The sequence below is a fragment of the Terrapene carolina genome, unplaced genomic scaffold (assembly GCF_002925995.2).
Source record: "Terrapene carolina triunguis isolate 2854851 unplaced genomic scaffold, T_m_triunguis-2.0 Scaffold113, whole genome shotgun sequence".
Taxonomy (NCBI): domain Eukaryota; kingdom Metazoa; phylum Chordata; order Testudines; family Emydidae; genus Terrapene; species Terrapene triunguis.
Window position 1 is genome coordinate 29083601 of NW_020664464.1, and position 17253 is coordinate 29100853.

At 43.4% G+C, this 17253-nt stretch overlaps 1 protein-coding gene across 1 annotated transcript in view; it reads left to right on the forward strand.

The window, feature by feature from the left end:
* MARCHF3 (membrane associated ring-CH-type finger 3) overlaps window positions 1-17253 on the forward strand; it is a 113587-nt gene that overhangs the window by 85565 nt on the left and 10769 nt on the right. Inside the window, exon 3 of the mRNA XM_024193368.2 lies at window positions 1337-1541. Within this exon, the coding sequence (XP_024049136.1) occupies window positions 1337-1541 (205 nt within the window). The remainder of the gene's footprint in view (window positions 1-1336; window positions 1542-17253) is intronic.

Here is a 17253-nt window from a genome sequence, read left to right on the forward strand (position 1 = left end):
TCTTATTTATTTTTCATGCGTGTTACTGATAGTTACATGTGTCTGTAGAAGGAAGAACTGAGTCCTTAAGGCTTTTGTAAAGGAGAGGTGCTCTTCCCCTCCCCCATCTGTGCCCCATCAAAAGTGATCCTTCTTTTGGCTGAGAAGAATCACACTGTTCCTTTCAGAACCCAGTAATGGTGCTCCTTAGCTGGCCATAAGGAATTGCTCCAGATGTGTGGTGCTGCCTTCACCAGACCAGAGCATCCTGGATCTCTTTAGTGTCCAGTCACACTTGGCTTGGAGACTCTGCTCGTATACCTGGCAGTGCATGGTGCTGCCCGGAGGTCAGTTTGTGTCACAGGGTTATTGTTTCAGGCTAAATTAGAGAGAGAGAGAGAGTGTGTGTGTGTGTGTGCGCACGCATCTTATCCTGTAGTTCAGTGGCACAGATCATGACTAAGGCTATGATTTTGTCATGGAGGTCGCGGACTTCCACGACTTCCAAAGACCTCAGTGACTTCATCCCTGGCAGCTGGGAGCTGCAGGGTCCAGCTGCCTCCTGCAGCTACAGGGAGCTGTAAGATACCCTCGCTGCCTGAGGCAGAGGGCCCCCAAGCTCCCCCGCCGTGGGAGGGCTGGGGGATTCCCACAGTGCTCCCTGCCGCTGGGGAGGAGGGTAGGGGGACCCTGCAGATCCCCTCTGCCACTTGTGGCAGGGACACCCTCGAGCTCTGAGCCCCCGTGGGTGGTGGGGGCCCCAGAACTCCCAGCCACGCTTCAGCTGTCCAGTCCCTTCCTATAGTATCCTGGATATTTTTAGTAAAAGTCAGGGACAGGTCAGGGGCTTCTGTGAATTTTTCTGTATTGCCCATAACCTGTCCGTGACTTTTACTAAAAATATCCATGATAAAAATCTTAGCATTAATCATGACTAGTGTCCCTGTAACGGGCATCCACTTTGGGATAGAGTTAAAATATACTCTGCTGCATTTAGAGATTTCTCCTGTAGTGCACCCCCCCACCCCAAAGTGTTTCCTGGTGTATTTCTTTCCCTACATTGTGGGAAATGATAAATTTGTCAGTGTAAGTAAATTTTCTGTATATTCCCTTCTCCAACTGTTAAGGACTTCCTTCCAGCTTGTCACTGTATAGACCAGAACTAGAGCACTTTTGAACAAGAATATCAAAGGTGCCATCAATCTTTAGCCTGGGGATCATGCTGTATGCTAATGTATAAATAAATACACGCTGTGAACATCCCATCTTGTTATGTTGGAACATGGGCTAAGTGAGAGAAATTAGGTGCTTTACAACCTAATATACTGACCAGCAACTTCCCTTTCTTGTTTGGCAGCCCTTTCAATGACAGGCCAATGTGCAGGATCTGCCACGAAGGCAGCAGTCAGGAAGACCTGCTCTCTCCATGTGAATGTACAGGAACCCTGGGGACTATTCATCGCAGCTGCCTGGAGCATTGGCTGTCCTCTTCGAATACCAGTTACTGTGAACTCTGCCACTTCAGGTTTGCAGTAGAGCGCAAACCCAGGCCGTTAGTAGAGGTCAGTAAATGAGCCATGTCCTCAAAAGCTTAGTTTTAATGAGCAAGCGATGTATGTTTTACACCAGGACCACAAAGCCTTTGCAGCTTCACTGAAGCAAAAGAAAGGCTGTGAATTTTGGGCATTGGGAGGTGAGGGCAGCAGCAGTGCAGGAATAACAAAACCTTCATTTTGAAGCAATCAGCTTGAGTGAGAAGAATGAAATTGATGGTTTTGCTTCACTGTAAACATCTAAACGAACATCATCTTGTGAACAGTCTGCCTCAAGTAGAAAATGCAGAGTATATCATTTTGGCTAGGCTGGTAGAGAGCCATCTAGAAAACAACGGACAAAAATCTATGGAATACTAGACAAACGTTACTTGGGATAATGAATATAGGTCAGGAATTAATTAACGCACCTCTCCTCCCTCCCCCCCACAAATCTGGCTTCTGTTTTAAGCCCCTAGAAAGGAATTGTTCTTGTTGGAGGTTTTACATTTTAGCACTTCTCAGATGACCCTTTTGCTTCTTCTTGCCTGTGCACCAGACTACAGAGTAATATTCGGCAATCGTTTCCCCTTTGTCAGTTAAAATGTGGCTATTGCCTACTGCAGTTGCTTTAATTAACATACAAAATTGCCTGGTCTCGTTGTGCTAAAAAGCAGTCAAGATATGGGTTTGTCTTGACTGATAAACTTGCTTCTCCCTTATTTTGACTTCTAAAATACTGTGAAATTTGAATCCCTTTTGTAATTAAAACTGAATTGCTTCAAAATGAAGGTTTTGTTATTCTTGCACTTCTGCCCCCACCTCCCAACACCCAAAATTCACAGCCTTTCTTTTGCTTGAATGAAGCTGCAAAGCCTTTGAGTTCTTTATGAGAATAGTGAAAAACATCTTATTTCATGTTGGTTGGGGACACAGAGATTCAATCAAGTGCTGTACGTGCTTCATGTGTGGCTGATTTTGGATTGGTACTGTATGTTTACATGGAAAAATTGACAATATAAACGGAAACAAATTCTTGTTTTCATCTAATTCATAAGCAGCAGGAGGTAGATTCTGCATCCACCAATCCCATCATTTATCTGTTGGAAAAAACTACATTGGCCCAATTGGGTGGGAGTGGGAGATCTTCTCCAGGGACTACCAATGATGCTTTGTGTTGGACCAGTTTTAAACATGAGGACACTTTAGTCTTTCTTGGGTTCAGCAAAGCAAAGATCTTCTGCTAGGTTGTACATGTTCAGTATTGAATACTAGGAGCTATAGTTTTGTCAAGTCATAATGGGAAGGGGAGGAAATCCTTTTCTCTGGCCCAATCCTATCCCCTGTTTTCCAGTGGCTTGTCTGAGCAACTGAACAAGACTCAAGCCTCACAGTTTGAGAAATGCTGATTTTGGATGTTCCCAGGCTAACAATGACTAAACAGCAAAATCATCATAATTGGGCTATACTCAATAAAGGTGACATTTTCTTATCAACCCACTCTAATCCTGAATCAAGCAAGGTGCAACAAAATAGATCTGTTTGTGGTTTGAGGTCCCTACCATTGTGAATTTGCCTCCTAAGGAACAAGATGAATGACCTTGAGACCGTGTGAAATAAACAGCTAGATTTTAGGGTCCAGCCTGTTTCAACTTTGTCCTCACAATGACTGCTCATGAAATTTTCTTTGTACAAATGGAGTGTGACATTTTTCAGAGTTAATGATGATGGCACAACTTGAGAGTGAAATCTAACTCTTTCAGAGCTGGAGGAGGCTAGCTGTTTGATCCTCCATGCTGAAGTGACCTCTCTCTCGCTAACAAAAAGTAACTTTTTTTAAAAATTGTCTTTGGTTTCTCAGTTAAAAGAGAACTAAGAACCAGATCCAAGCACATTTCAAAACAGTACACATTGCTAGTTACCATTTTACTTTTTACTATGCAATGTTTACTTGATTCTTAACTACCACCTCCCCAAAGTTTTTAATAGGGTGATAAACAGTGACATGAAGGAAAGAGCATAATGAATGCACCATTTTAAAAAATAGTTTAAATCCTCATTTAAGCTCAAACCACTTTTTTGGTGTAAGATCCAATGAATTAAAATTGGAAGGAACAAAGTAATAAAAAGGGAAAATATTATCTGGATTTTGAGCAAAAGGACAAATCCAAATAGAAAATATCACAAGTTACCTTTATTTCTATTAATATCTTTATCATGAGTATAATCTAAACTTAAAAGTTTAATATATTGCTTCTTGAAAACAGTGCACATACCTAGTCTAACCTAATGATTTTTCCATAAAGAAAAACTGAATCTTCTTCCCACTAGAAGAAATGTTAAACCATTTTCTTAGAAAGAAGCTAAGAAAAGGGCCTGGATTATATCCTCCTTATTCATCCCTCTTCCAATTTGAGCACTGCCTGTTATACTGCTTAACCATGGAAGGAAAATGGTTTAAACAAAAACAAACAGCTATTTAGCTTGCCTGAGCTGAAAGTTTCACACACTTGAAGACCACTCAAGCTCTCAACACCCTAGAGAAGTTGGGTGGTGGTAGGTTTAAAGTGAACTGAGCAACAAGAGGTTTGGCTGCTCATTCCACCATATTACTCCCCTGTGCACTTTATTATTATAGCACCAGAAGATTCCTCTGCATTTGTAATGATGTGATCAGAACAGGCTATTGGATTCACTATATTTTTTCAGTATTGTTAGTAATTTTTTTCTTTAAAAAAAAAAAAAAAAAAAAAAAAGAAAGAAACCAAATATTCCCTCGTGTGTCAGACGATTGATTGGCTTCACCTTGAAAAACATTTCTTCTCACAGTGAAAAGTAAGAGCCATGCTACACCTGATACCAGACACTGTCAAATTTAAGATGCTGAAACTCTAGTATTACTCTGGACATGGAAGAAATCCATTATGTGATAGTTGATGTGTGTGGAGCTGATGTACTTTGTGACTAGGGTGACCAGGGTGACCAGATGGGATGAAGAAAATATCGGGACACATGGTGGGGGAGGGAGGGGGTCCTGCCGGCAGAGAAAAAAAAAAAAAGCAGAGCAAGGGGGAAAAAAAAAAAGCAGAGTCCCGCCGGCGGAACAAAACAACACAAAACAAAACCAGGAGTGTGAAATATCGGGACAAATTGCATCCCAACCAAACATCGGTCGGGACGCAGGACAAACGCCTAAAAATCGGGACAGTCACGATTTTATCGGGACGTCTGGTCACCCTATTTGTGACCAACTGGAGGGATCCCAAACAAATGCATCATCTAATGCAGGGGTGGGCAAACTACGGCCCGTGGGCCGGCCCCTCAGAGCTTTGGATCCGGCCCGCGGGATGGCCCCCCGTGGCGCCACGGGCCCCACGCCGCTCTCAGCAGTGGCCGGCCCAACGTCCCTGCGGCCTCCGGACCCTTGCCTCCAGGCACCGCCCCCCGCAGCTCCCATTGGTCGGGAATGGGGAACCACGGCCAATGGGAGCTTCAGGGGAGCTACCTGGAGGTGCGGCAAGGGCAGCACACGTGGAGCCCTCCCCCAGGGGCCGCAGCACTTCCTGGAGCGGCGCGGGGCCGGGGACAGGGCAGGCATGCAGGGAGCCTGCCCTGGCCCTGGTGCATGCCGCTGCCACCCCAGAGCCCGAACCCTTCCTGCACCCCGCCCCCCAACTCCCTGCCCTAAGCCCCCTGCCTGCACCGTGCACCCCTCCTGCACCCCAACTCCCTGCCCTAAGCCCCCAGCCTGCACCGTGCACCCCAACCTCCTGCCCTGAGCCCCCTGCTGCACCCTGCACCCCAACCCCCTGCCCTGAGCCCCCTCCTGCAGTCTGCACCCCTCCCCTGAGCCCCTTCCTCCACTCTGCACCCCAACCCCCTGCCCCAGCCCTGCGTACAATTTCTCCGCCCAGATGTGGCCCTCACCCCAAAAAGTTTGCCCACCCCTGATCTAATGGAACAAAAGTAAAAGTAAATTTACTTTGGGTGCGATCCTCAAAGATCCTTAGGTGCCAGAGTCCTGCTTGTAGGTACCACTGTGATCTGCAGAACTCCTGCTTGGCAGCCGCCTACCCACATAGGTCCCTGAATTCACTTGGTGCCACAGGCGCCGACTTTCCTATGTGCCGGGGGGTACTCGACCCCCGGCTCTGCCCCAGGCCCCACCCCCAATCCACCCCTGCCTCTGGGCGTGTGCACTGTTGCCTTACTCTAAACGCCTGGGTGCTTATCTACAGCGTAAGCTCCAGAGCGATTCACAAACTAGGGAAGGTAGGTGTTTGGCCACCTAAGTCACGTGTGGGAGCCTAATCTGGTTGGCCGCCTCTGAGCAGACCTATTGGATCAGGCCCCTCAGGAGAGTTCACACAAAGCAGCCAGGGCAGAAGACCCTCCCTTATAACCTTTAGCCTAGTGGATTAGGGTACTCACTCAGAATGTGGGAGATCTCTGGTTCAAGTCCCCATTACTCCTAAGGAAGAAAAGGGATTTGAACAGGGATTGGCCACCTCTCAGGTGAATGCGCTAGCCACATGGCTTCCTACCCAGTAGGGGTTTTAACGTATGTGCTGCCTCCCCATTTCCTGCTCTGTGCTTAACTCTCTTAGCTTGTTGAACGGTACATTTAGAAGAGAGCCATAGGGTCAGCTGAAATGTGCAATAAGTTATTAAGAAATAAGATTTGGAAAATGGAAATTCAGAAGAAAAGCTTCACATGATGTTTTGATCTTCCTTTGGGATCAAAAAGGCATGGCAGTATTTTTCATGGTGAGAGAGATTAGATTTCCTCATTTCTTTTTCCTTTAACAGACCCAGCTGCTTGATAAGAATTGTATGAACAATTTAAAAGGAATTTGTTCCCTACAGGCTGTGAAGGTTTTAGCTAAATTGAAACTGGGGCCTGTTTTCACATATTTCAGTTATAAAAATTAGTGAGATATACAGTAAGTCATCTGATGGACAAGTATTTTTAAGGTGCTTTTGTTTTATCATATAGAAAACTTTTTAAAGAGTGCCAAAGACCCAGCATGTTTTATGTACCGCTATATAGCAGCACTGCAGAGTTCATCTTGCTACACTGAAACCTCTTTGTACCTTTTTTAAATTACAGCTCACTGGACAAGCACACTATGACTGTGCCCTTTTATCTGTTGCTCTGTAGAACATCCAGGGACTTAGCTTAACACCTTCTGATACTTAAATCAGACCCATGTAGGATTTTCCTCTTATTTCATGTACTTTTTTCCTGCCTACATAATAGTCAATGCTGTATTTTCATCAGCACAAGAGACAGCTAATAATTCAAGGGAGCACCCTGGGCACAGACATCTGTTCAAAGAACTAGCATTCTTTACACCAAACTAGTATAAAGTTATGATAGTGAAGCTTTAGTTAGAAGAAAGACTGAGTTTAGAAGATAATACAGGGCGCCACCTCAAACAGATTATTAACTGTATTTAAACAAAAAGTATAATGCATCGAGATTCTGCTCAATCAAGCTCCAGCTATGTTACGCTGAGGATATGTAACGTCATCTTGTTCCTCTTGTGTCAGTTTAATGCCCACCATGGCAACAGCAATAGATAAAATACTGAAAATGCATCCAAATACAGTAGGAGGGTGCAAGGAAAGCAGACACATTAATGCACAAACATGGGGGAGATTGGAAATTTAAAAGCATTTTGTGTGCACCATATGGATCTGAGTAGCATTGCCTTTAAAGCCCTGTAAAATATTCTAGTCAAAGTATGTCTCATCTTAACAACAGAAATTTGGATAATGATGTATTCTGATTTACAGTTCTATTTGCTATGTTCCCTCTTGAATTTAAATTTACACTACACTTAGACTGTTGACATTAGAAGTTATTGTCATATTTTAAATCAGCCCAACTGAAACAGCACTTTAGATATGTATTAATTGGTTAATTTAAAAAAAAATGAAACATAAGTAAACAGTGTGGGCTAGTAAAGAATCAAGTAAAGATAACATTAGCATAGTAATATTGGATAGATGTGAACTTCTTATTCTCTGCCAGCCCATTGTTAGCAATGGAGCTTGTGATAGGAAAAAACTAGCTCTGGGAATGAAAGGATTAAGATGAGTTTGCATAATAATTAAAAACTTTTAGAAGCTTTGCGCTGAAATCTGAATTGACTTTCTGTGCAGGGCTTTGAGCCTTGCTCTCTTTTTATCCTTTGGGGTTCTTTCTGTGCATTTTCTCTCTCTGCTGCTCAATGAAGCAGAAGGTTAGTATTCAGTTACTGGAACAGAGGAACACCAGGAGTTGTTTGACAGAGTTAGCAAAAGGATAACTCTCAAGACCAGAAGGAAAATGTTTCAGATGCATGGTCAGCAACAAGCAGCGTTCGATTCATTCTGAAAAGTTGGAGAACCTGTATCTGGCAACACAGCATTAGGGCAAGAGAGCAGATAACTTCATTACATAGTTCTAAAGGGAATAAAGGATGTGCTGCAAGATTATTTGAACTCCTTTCAAAGAGAAGGAAAGGGAGCACAGAAAGAACTGGCAAGAGAAAAAATGATCATGGACAACTAATGTATTCGCTTTAAACAGAGATTGACTCTGTGTGCTAAGAAGCAAAGAGGGGTATAACAGCTAACCCTGATTAACCTGCACTAAGTAACTGTGCAGTAATAAGACACTCGGGTTGAAATCCTGGCTCAGTGAACTCAATTGAAATTTTGCGTTTGATTTCAGTGGGACCAGGATTCCACCCCAGGGGCCTGATTCTTGAATCCACACAGGCAGTATAAAGCAGCTGTAAACCTGGTGCTCTGGACACTTCAGAATCCCCCTTGAATAAAAAGAATGAGAAGTACAGTACCATTGTAACAGCTTTGTCACCTTCTCTCCCGTCAGACTCCTCTGCCATAGAGAGATGACAGAGGAAAAAGGTGTGGCAGGGGTGATTTTATGTCCCAGTCATCCCCACCTGTGGGAATGGCCCCTTGGGGCCAAAGGCAGACAGGCATATTTTCGAGCAGCATTGCAGTTTCAGTAGTCTTAATTTAAGGTGCATGTTTAATTTATAAGGAGTATTATAAAGAGAAATCTAGCTCAACATACAGCTTTCATTTACTGCTAAGGTAATAAACACTTCAGCGTCCTAACTTTTTTTTTTTTTACATCTCTTCAAGTTGTATGTATACCATTTACTAGTCACTCTCAATGGGGAGTAATCTAGATAAATCTAAACAAGTCAGAGGCTTAGGCAACTTGGAACAACAGAAAAAATAACTCTCGTATTAGTTACAGAAGTCTGTTGTTACAGAACTTTTCTCTTCTGACTTTCCTCAACCCCTTTTTGGCTCTCTTGTAGTACTTGGGTGTGAGGATATGAATGAGAGACAGGAAAAACCTGGGAGTGAGGACGGCTCAGAATACTTACCAGAGAGGGAGATGCAAAATGGGACCCTTAAGGCTACAGCTGCTTGGCCTTTTAAATTTGGGAGAGAAAACTACTAGAAATGAATGCTGGGAAATGTTCCTGTAAGAAACAACTCACACTGGGGCATTTAGTCCCAACCAGGCAATCATAGAGGAAGCAGCTCCTATAGAAGGGCTTGCAGCCTTTCTTTAAGGGTTAGGGATTGGGCTGGAAGATAGTGGGCTTTCAAAGGCACAACTCCTTGCGTTTGAAATAATTATGTTAATATGTTTTCTCTAGATGTTAGGATTCTACAATAAAAACCTAGATTGCAAATGGGACACTTCAGGTGTCCAAAACAATGTTTGCTACTGCTCTATCGCATGGGGCCAGATGTTTCCTTTTGCTAGAAAAAAAAAAAAAAGTGCTGAAGGTGACAGTTGTATTGTCTGCTGGCTCTGAGGGTTGCCCAACTTCTACCCAACTATCCCCACTAGTTTCTATAGCTCTGAGTTTACAGATCACACTTGCAGAACATAGAGTGTTCATCTGTTAGCTGGCTCCATACACAGATGTGGAGCTAGATGCATCCATTTAGTCTGTCACGCTCTGAGTTTGAAACACAAAACATGATTCTTGGCAATTCTATCCCACGTGCTTACTTTTGTCTTCCTAGCTGGGAATAGCAGTATCCGAACTGTATTTTTGCTTATGCCGAAAGACAGTGGTTCCAAAAGTAATCAAAGGGATTTTCCCCCAGATATGGTTTGAAATGTTTTATTTACTACAATTGTCACCTCAAATATGACCTGAGAGTGGAGAATAAGAAGGCTGCTTATAGCAGCAAATTAGGAAAGACAATATTGTTTTCTTGGGGCTGGAAGAAGCTGCATAGATTTTATGCAGCTGTTGAGTAACCCACTGATGTTTTCCCTAGCCTATCATTACAATGCTTCTAAACACAGATTTTGTAACCCAGGACTAGGATATAGAACACACCTGACATTTATAGTGCTGTATGTTGGCAGAGTGAGTTGCATGTCAGCTTTTAAGCTGTGCCACGACACTAATACCTTGTGGCATTGCAGTTGCAGAGCCTAGTCACTTACATACAATCATAGGGTTGGCTGCCATTGAAGTCCCTGATAAAACTTCCATTTCAAAAGGTCAGGCTCTGCAGCTGACCAAGATGCTTCAACCTGCTCCCTTGGTAGGCTAGAGCACTTCTCGGTTGCTCTTACTGTAAAGAGTATTTTTTCTAGCACAAACCTTTCACTTCAAGCCATTGCTCCATCTGTCTACGGAGGCCATAAATAATTCCCTTCCTTCATCAATAGTTACTTTGATGGTATTTGATAGACTATGATCACATTCCTTCTAAGTAGTTTCTAAATTCTATACATTTAGCTCCCTCAATCTCTCTTCATGCAGGATTCCTGTAAACTGATCCTTGTATCAAATTTGTTCCCATTCTTTGTGTTTTTCCTCTCTCATGTGCTTCCTAAACAGGCATATCATTCCAGATGTATACACACTAGGGCTATGTAGAGTGATACTACTAGCTCTGCATGTTATCCCTTTATATACTCCAAAAGGAAAGTGACTTTATTAAAAAAAAAAAAAAAACCAAGGTCATTAAGGTCCAGAGCTTGCAATGAGCTCAACACAGGCACAATGGGCTGCCCATATGAAGCTCATAGCAGAACTGGAGCTGGGCAGTGTAGTTAACTATTTGTCATTTACAAGGCTCAGGCATTAAAAGAAATGAAACTGAGAGTAAAGGACATCAGATCTTACACTGCCCACGTAATAAAAAAAAAAAATCTCAACAATTGAGAAGAAATGCAAATAGAGTTTGTTTCCCCTTTAGAGAAGTAACCCTGGTTTGTTCACAGTTCAGCAATGAAAATATGCTCTATTGCCTTGGTTAGTCTCCATCAACTTCATCTACAGATAATCCAGTCCAGTTTTCAAATAAAAAGCAGTTTCATAGATATTTTATTCTCCCTTCTCTTAAAACTGCCTCCTGCTTGAGCCAATGTCAGAATTGACCAACGTGTCAGTTTTTGTGCTGTAATTAACTGGGCAGATAGGCACAAATAAACGGACACTTTGCAAATATTTCCAACCGAAGACATTTTTAGTGATCACATTGTCTTGTAACGCCACAGTGTTCTTACTCAGCTCCCTCCAAATACTCAGAAAACATTCTCACTGGGAATGAGACAAACGTAAAAATATGAATGGCTGAGGTTTTTTAAATGGGGTGTGGGGGATGGGATTTAGACTGAAGCCAAGCCTTATAACAGAAGTATAGTTGGAAACTTATATTTGAAGAGACTGTTACTTTGCCATAATAAAACTACATACAGCAGCAAAGCCTTAAACCCTTACCCTCTACCTCCAGAAGCACAGGCCCTTTATCAACTGCACTAAAGGAACCTGTTTGTTAGTTGTCACTTAAACACTTCCTAAAGTGAAACAATCCCATTGAGATTAACATGTTCACAGATCTATCTAGTGTCAATCTTTACATTAAAGGCAAAACCCTTCCCATTTACCTTGACAAAAGGAGGGACTAACCACAACAAAAATTGCTAACTTTGCCTGATTGCAATCTGCTTTCTACAAGTATAGCTGGTGTCTCAGCTTTCAAGGAGCATGAGCTGTTTGGAAAGTTTGCTGCTTTTTAGCTGAAGGGAAACAAGTTTCAGGAAAAAAAGGCAAAAATTCAGGGTAGATATTAAGTACCTGTAACTCAGCTTGGTGGATTTTCCTCAAAGGTTGTAGAAACTTCTTTGCCTCCAGAGTAAGTCTGGCAATTTTCCAAGCCAAAGTTATAGGGGAACCAAAATAGAGCCCTAGCCCCGCCCCTGTCCTGCCCTAGCCCCGCCCCTTCCACTCCCCGCCCCCCTCAGAACCCCAACCCTCCCCCTGCTCCTTGTCCCCTGACTGCCCCCTCTTGGGACCCCTGCCCCTAACTGCCCCCAGAACTCCACCCCCTACCTAAGCCTCCCTGCTCCTTGTTCCCTGACTGCCCCCTTCTGAGACCCTCCCCCCATCCTAACTGGCCTCCTAGGACCCTACCCCTTACCTGTACCCTAACTGCTCCAACCCTTATCCACACCCCCACCCCAGACAGACCCCCGGGACTCCCATGCCCCATCCAACCACTCTCCACCCCCTGATAGCCCCCCCCAGAACTCCCGACCCCATCTAAACCCCTCTGCTCCCTGTCCCCTGACTGCTCAGATCCCTCTCCCCACCCCTGCCCCCTGACAGCCCCCCCCCAGAACTCCCAACCCCCCCTCACTCCTTGTCCCCTGACTGCCCCCTCCTGGGACCCCTGCTCCCAACTGCCCCCCCTGCCCCCCCCCCCCCCCCTGTCCCCTGACTGCCCAAAACCTTACACCCCCAGAAAGCCCCCCCCGAACTCCCGACCCCTCCCCGCTCCCTGTCTCTTGACTGCCCTCTCCAGAACCTCCCTGCCCCTTCTCCGACCCCCTTACTCTGCCGCTCAGACCAGCGTGCCGGGGAGGAGGAGCAGGGGGAGGAGCTCCAGACTGCCGGTGCGAACGGCCGGCTGGTGATCTGCAAATGCAGGGAGGGAGGGAGGGAGCGATCTCTGCTGCAGGGGGAAGGAGGGGCTGTCTCTGGCTGTCGGAGCCCCATGTAAGTGGCACCATCCGGCCGGCCGCCCTGTCTGCATGGGGGGGGAAGTCCGGACATTTACAAATTCCCCCCGGACGCTATTTTTAGCTCTAAAATCCGGACATGTCCGGGGGAATTCGGACGAATGGTAACCCTACGATTGTGACGTGGCAGTCTATATGGTTTTATAAAAATATGCTAACGAGTGAATATAATGTAACTGGAATATGCTTCATGCAAAAGGTCTCTTGTAAGGTATCATTACAAAGATCTCCTGAATGTGATCATCCTATTTGTATAAATGTACCACCCTTGTATCTGAAACTAGAAATATGAAATATAACTCTGAGGGCCTATTGTAATTATGCAAAGTGTGGGCCATTAATGGTGGCTTGGAATCTTGATGACTCCCATTAACCAGGACAATTGTCTTCAGATGGCTGTGTTTTACCTGTAAGTCTTCCTGTATACGTGTGTGCTGGCACGTGGGCAATGAAGTCTTGCAGTGATGTAATCATGTCACCTGAACTGGAATCCATCTTTAACTGGTGTCTTTCCATTGAGAAGGAAGGGGTGGGAACCCAGAGAGGGACAAAGGATTCCCGCCTTATGCAAAAGATATATAAAGGGGTGGAAGAGAACAAAGGGGAGAGAGGAGCCATCATGAGGAATCCCCTAGCTACCACCTGAGCTGGAACAAGAGCTGTACCAGGGGGAAAGAATTGTGCCCAGGCCTGGAAGGTGTCTAGTCTGAGGAAAAAACTTACTGAAGCATCTCTGAGGGTGAGATTATCTGTATTCAGTTTGATTAGACATAGATTTGCGTGTTTTATTTTATTTTGCTTGGTGACTTACTTTGTTCTGTCTGTTACTACTTGGAACCACTTAAATCCTACTTTCTGTATTTAATAAAATCATTTTTTACTTATTAATTAACTCAGAGTATGTATTAATACTTGGGGGAGCAAACAGTTGTGCATATCTCTCTATCAGTGTTATAGAGGGCGAACAATTTATGAGTTTACCCTGAATAAGCTTTATACAGGGTAAAATGGATTTATTTGGGTTTAGACCCCATTGGGAGTTGGGCATCTGAGTGTTAAAGACAAGAACACTTCTGTTAGCTGCTTTCAGGTAAACCTGCAGCTTTGGGGCAAGTAATTCAGACCCTGGGTCTTTATTGGAGCAGATGGGAGTGTCTGGCTCAGCAAGACAGGGTGCTGGGACCCTGAGCTGGCAGGGAAGGCAGGGGTAGAAGTAGTCTTGGCACATCGGGTGGCAGCTCCCAAGAGGGTTTCTGTGATCCAACCCGACATAATGATGAAGTAAACCAATTAAGAGGAAACTTTGCTCATTTGTTCATCTCAGGAGTCTGAAGTTTCAAATTATTTGATGAGGTCAAATCATTTTTCAGTATATTTATGTTGAAAGGGGATCTTTGGAAATTTCAAATTGCTAGCTGTGCATATGTGAAGTTTTCCTTTTAAATACCAAGGATGGTTTTGGAGCAAAATTATGCTGGTCAGAGATTTGTCTCATTGTAATTCATTAATTGGCTTGTAGACATAAAGTCCTCCAGGAGTGTCACAAATCCACAGATTTGTGAGTGCTGGAATTTGTATTTGGATCTTTAAATTACTTGAAATATGTGGAGTCACATGAAGCTAGTCAAGTCTATGTTAATTGAACAGCTTTGAAGAAGACCAAGAGTTCAGTTTAATCTATCTAAGGTAGATGACAGCTTAAAATTCAACTCTGCTTTGAAAAGTAACTATGGAAAAATGGCACATTCTTACACAACAGATCCCTGGGTGTTCCGTCAGTCAGTGTGCCTACTGATGGTATATAAATGTTTACTACTGTTTGCTCCTGTTTGCACTGTGGAGATAAGAGAGAGTGGTTGGATTCTGGCCCTTCTTGTGCATCAGCAGAATTGATTACTACATGCAAGTCACTAACACCTGTGCTGCGTAAGAGCTTTTACATGTGTAACTGTGGGCATAAGACTATAAGTGCTGCAATAGCGTAATAGAGTGATGGTCTGTCTAATCTGGTATCTTGTCTCTGAGACTGACCAGTATCAGATGTTTTATAGGAAGGTACAAGAAATCCTGAAGTAGGCCATTATTAAATAACCTTCCCATGGCGAGATGTCTTCCTAAACCTTGTCAGTTAGTGGTTGGCATATGATCTAAAGCATGAGGCTTTAGATCCCTTCTAAAAAAAGAAAAAATACCATATATACTCGTTCATAAGCCAAATATTTTTGGTTAAAAAGTGAAGCATCGAAGAGCGGGGATTGGCTTATAAATGGGTCTACACCAAAATTTGATGATTTTAAACTCTATGGAATCATTGAATTGAATATCTAATAGATTGTGGTTTTGTTTAGCTGGGGTGTTTGCAGGCATGGAGCCCCTCAGCTCACTGTGGCCGCAGTTCGCCGTTCCCAGCCAATGAGAGCTGCGGGAAGTGGCTGGATATGGCGAACCGTGACCACAGGGAGCTGAGGGGCTCCATGCCTGTGGACGCTCCAGGTAAACAAAACGTTCCGACCCACCAGCAGCTTACCCTAACGGGCCAGGAGCCAAAGTTTGCCATCCCATTTATTGATCTCAATACTGCAGCCTTTTAAAGTTGCAAAGGCTTTGTTTAGTGGACTAGACTGGCTTGAAATGAACACTAAAAGAGCAGTGCTGCAGATCTGCATGACATTTGACCCATGCAGTTCACAAAATGCTACACCTTACAAGCCAATCATAAAAATACAATGAATGATAGTACTATAGCACTGGTGTCAGTCTGCTACTGTGTAATTTGATCTCTTCATGCATTTCTACAAATGGACCTCGTAAGTCTCGAGCCAATATGAAAATATAACGCACAGAATCGATGGAATCTCTAATAAAATTTAAATAGCCTATTATCGCCACAGACATGCCAATCTACAGGGCTGCTTTGAAATAAACAAAGAACAATAATAATTTGACAGTGATAAAGCAGGTGACATTCCTATATAAAGTCCTACAAAATCTATAACTATAATAATAATAATAATCTATTTTCATACTAGTATTTAAAATGAACAATGGTGAAATCAAAAGAAAACGGTCTGCTTATCACGCAGCGTTGAAACTTAAAGTTGTTGAATATGCAGAAGCAAACAATAATTGCGCTGCTGCTCGTGAATTCTGTATCAATGAGAAGCAAATAAGAGAATGGCAAAAAAATAAAACAACACTAAAAGACATGCCAAGAAGCAAGAAAAAATGTCCAAAGAGGTCTGCTTCATTTCCTGAGCTGGAGAAAGATCTCAATAATTGGGTTGTTGAATGTCGACAAAATGGGTACATTGTCACTAGAACTGGAATTCATCTGCGTGCTCTGCAAATGTCGAAAGACGACAAATACAAGTCAGTAAAGCCGTCAGTGTTCGTCGCATCAGCGGGTTGGTGTACTTGCTTCATGAACCATCATGGTCTCTGTCTTCATCAGCGAACAAAGATAGCGCAAAAGCTGCTGAGAGATCTGGAAGAAAAAATCAAATCTTTCCAAAGGTTTATTTTAAAATATCAAAAGGAATATGCATTTGAACTGTCACAAATAGGAAATATGGACGAAACACTGACGACATTCGATCTCTGAGCAACAAAACGGTAACCGGTGTTGGTAAAAAAGCAGCTTTAATTAAAACCACTGGCCATGAAAAAATCCATTTTACGGTGGTTTTATCGTGTTTGGCAAATGGATCAAAGCTCCCTCCTGTTGTTATTTTTAAAAGAAAAACCTTGCCTAAAAACATGAAATTACCTGCTGGTGTCATCGTACGTGCACACGAAAAGGGATGGATGGATGAAAGTGGGACTATTGAATGGCTGGAAAAGTGTGGAATAAGAGACCAGGAGCACTTTTCAAGAAACCGGCTATGCTTGTTTGGGACATGTTCGGGGCACACAAGACAGATGAGGTGAAAAATGTGGCCAAAAATATGAAAACTATTACCTGGCTGTAATACCTGGAGGCTTAATTTCAGTTCTACAACCGCTTGATGTTTGCCTGAACAAATCCTTTAACGACAGGCTACGCAAAATGTGGTCTGAATGGATGTGCTGAGGCATGGCGAAATTGACAAAAGGCAGGAATCAATCTGGTTGCCCAGTGGGTCAAGAACGCGTGGGTGTCCATTCCCTCGGAAATGATAGAAAAATCATTTTGCAAATGCTGTATCAGCAATGCACTCGACGGGTCAGAAGATGATGCCATATTTGATGATGACACAACAGAGGCTGAAGATGAGAAGGAATATGAGTCTGAAGACAACACTGCCGACATCCACGATGACAATGCAGGTGCAGCTGTGACTGAAGTAGAGTTTAATGAACTGTTTGGTGAATCAGAGACTGATTCAGACTTTGAAGGATTTTAAGACTTTTTAAAGTCTGATATTGTTCTAAGTTACTCGTTTTAAATATCCATTTACTGATTTTAAATATTGACTGTAATTGTTCAGTTATTATTATAACAACAACAGGTTTTTCATTAGATTACATTAAAATAATTCTAGCAAAACTTTTGAGTGTTTCTTGTGACGCCAACTTTTAAAATATAGCAGGGGTCAGAAAACTTTGGCTCCTGGCCCGTCAGGATAAGCCACTGGTGGGTCAGGACGTTTTGTTTACCTGGAGCGTCTGCAGGCACAG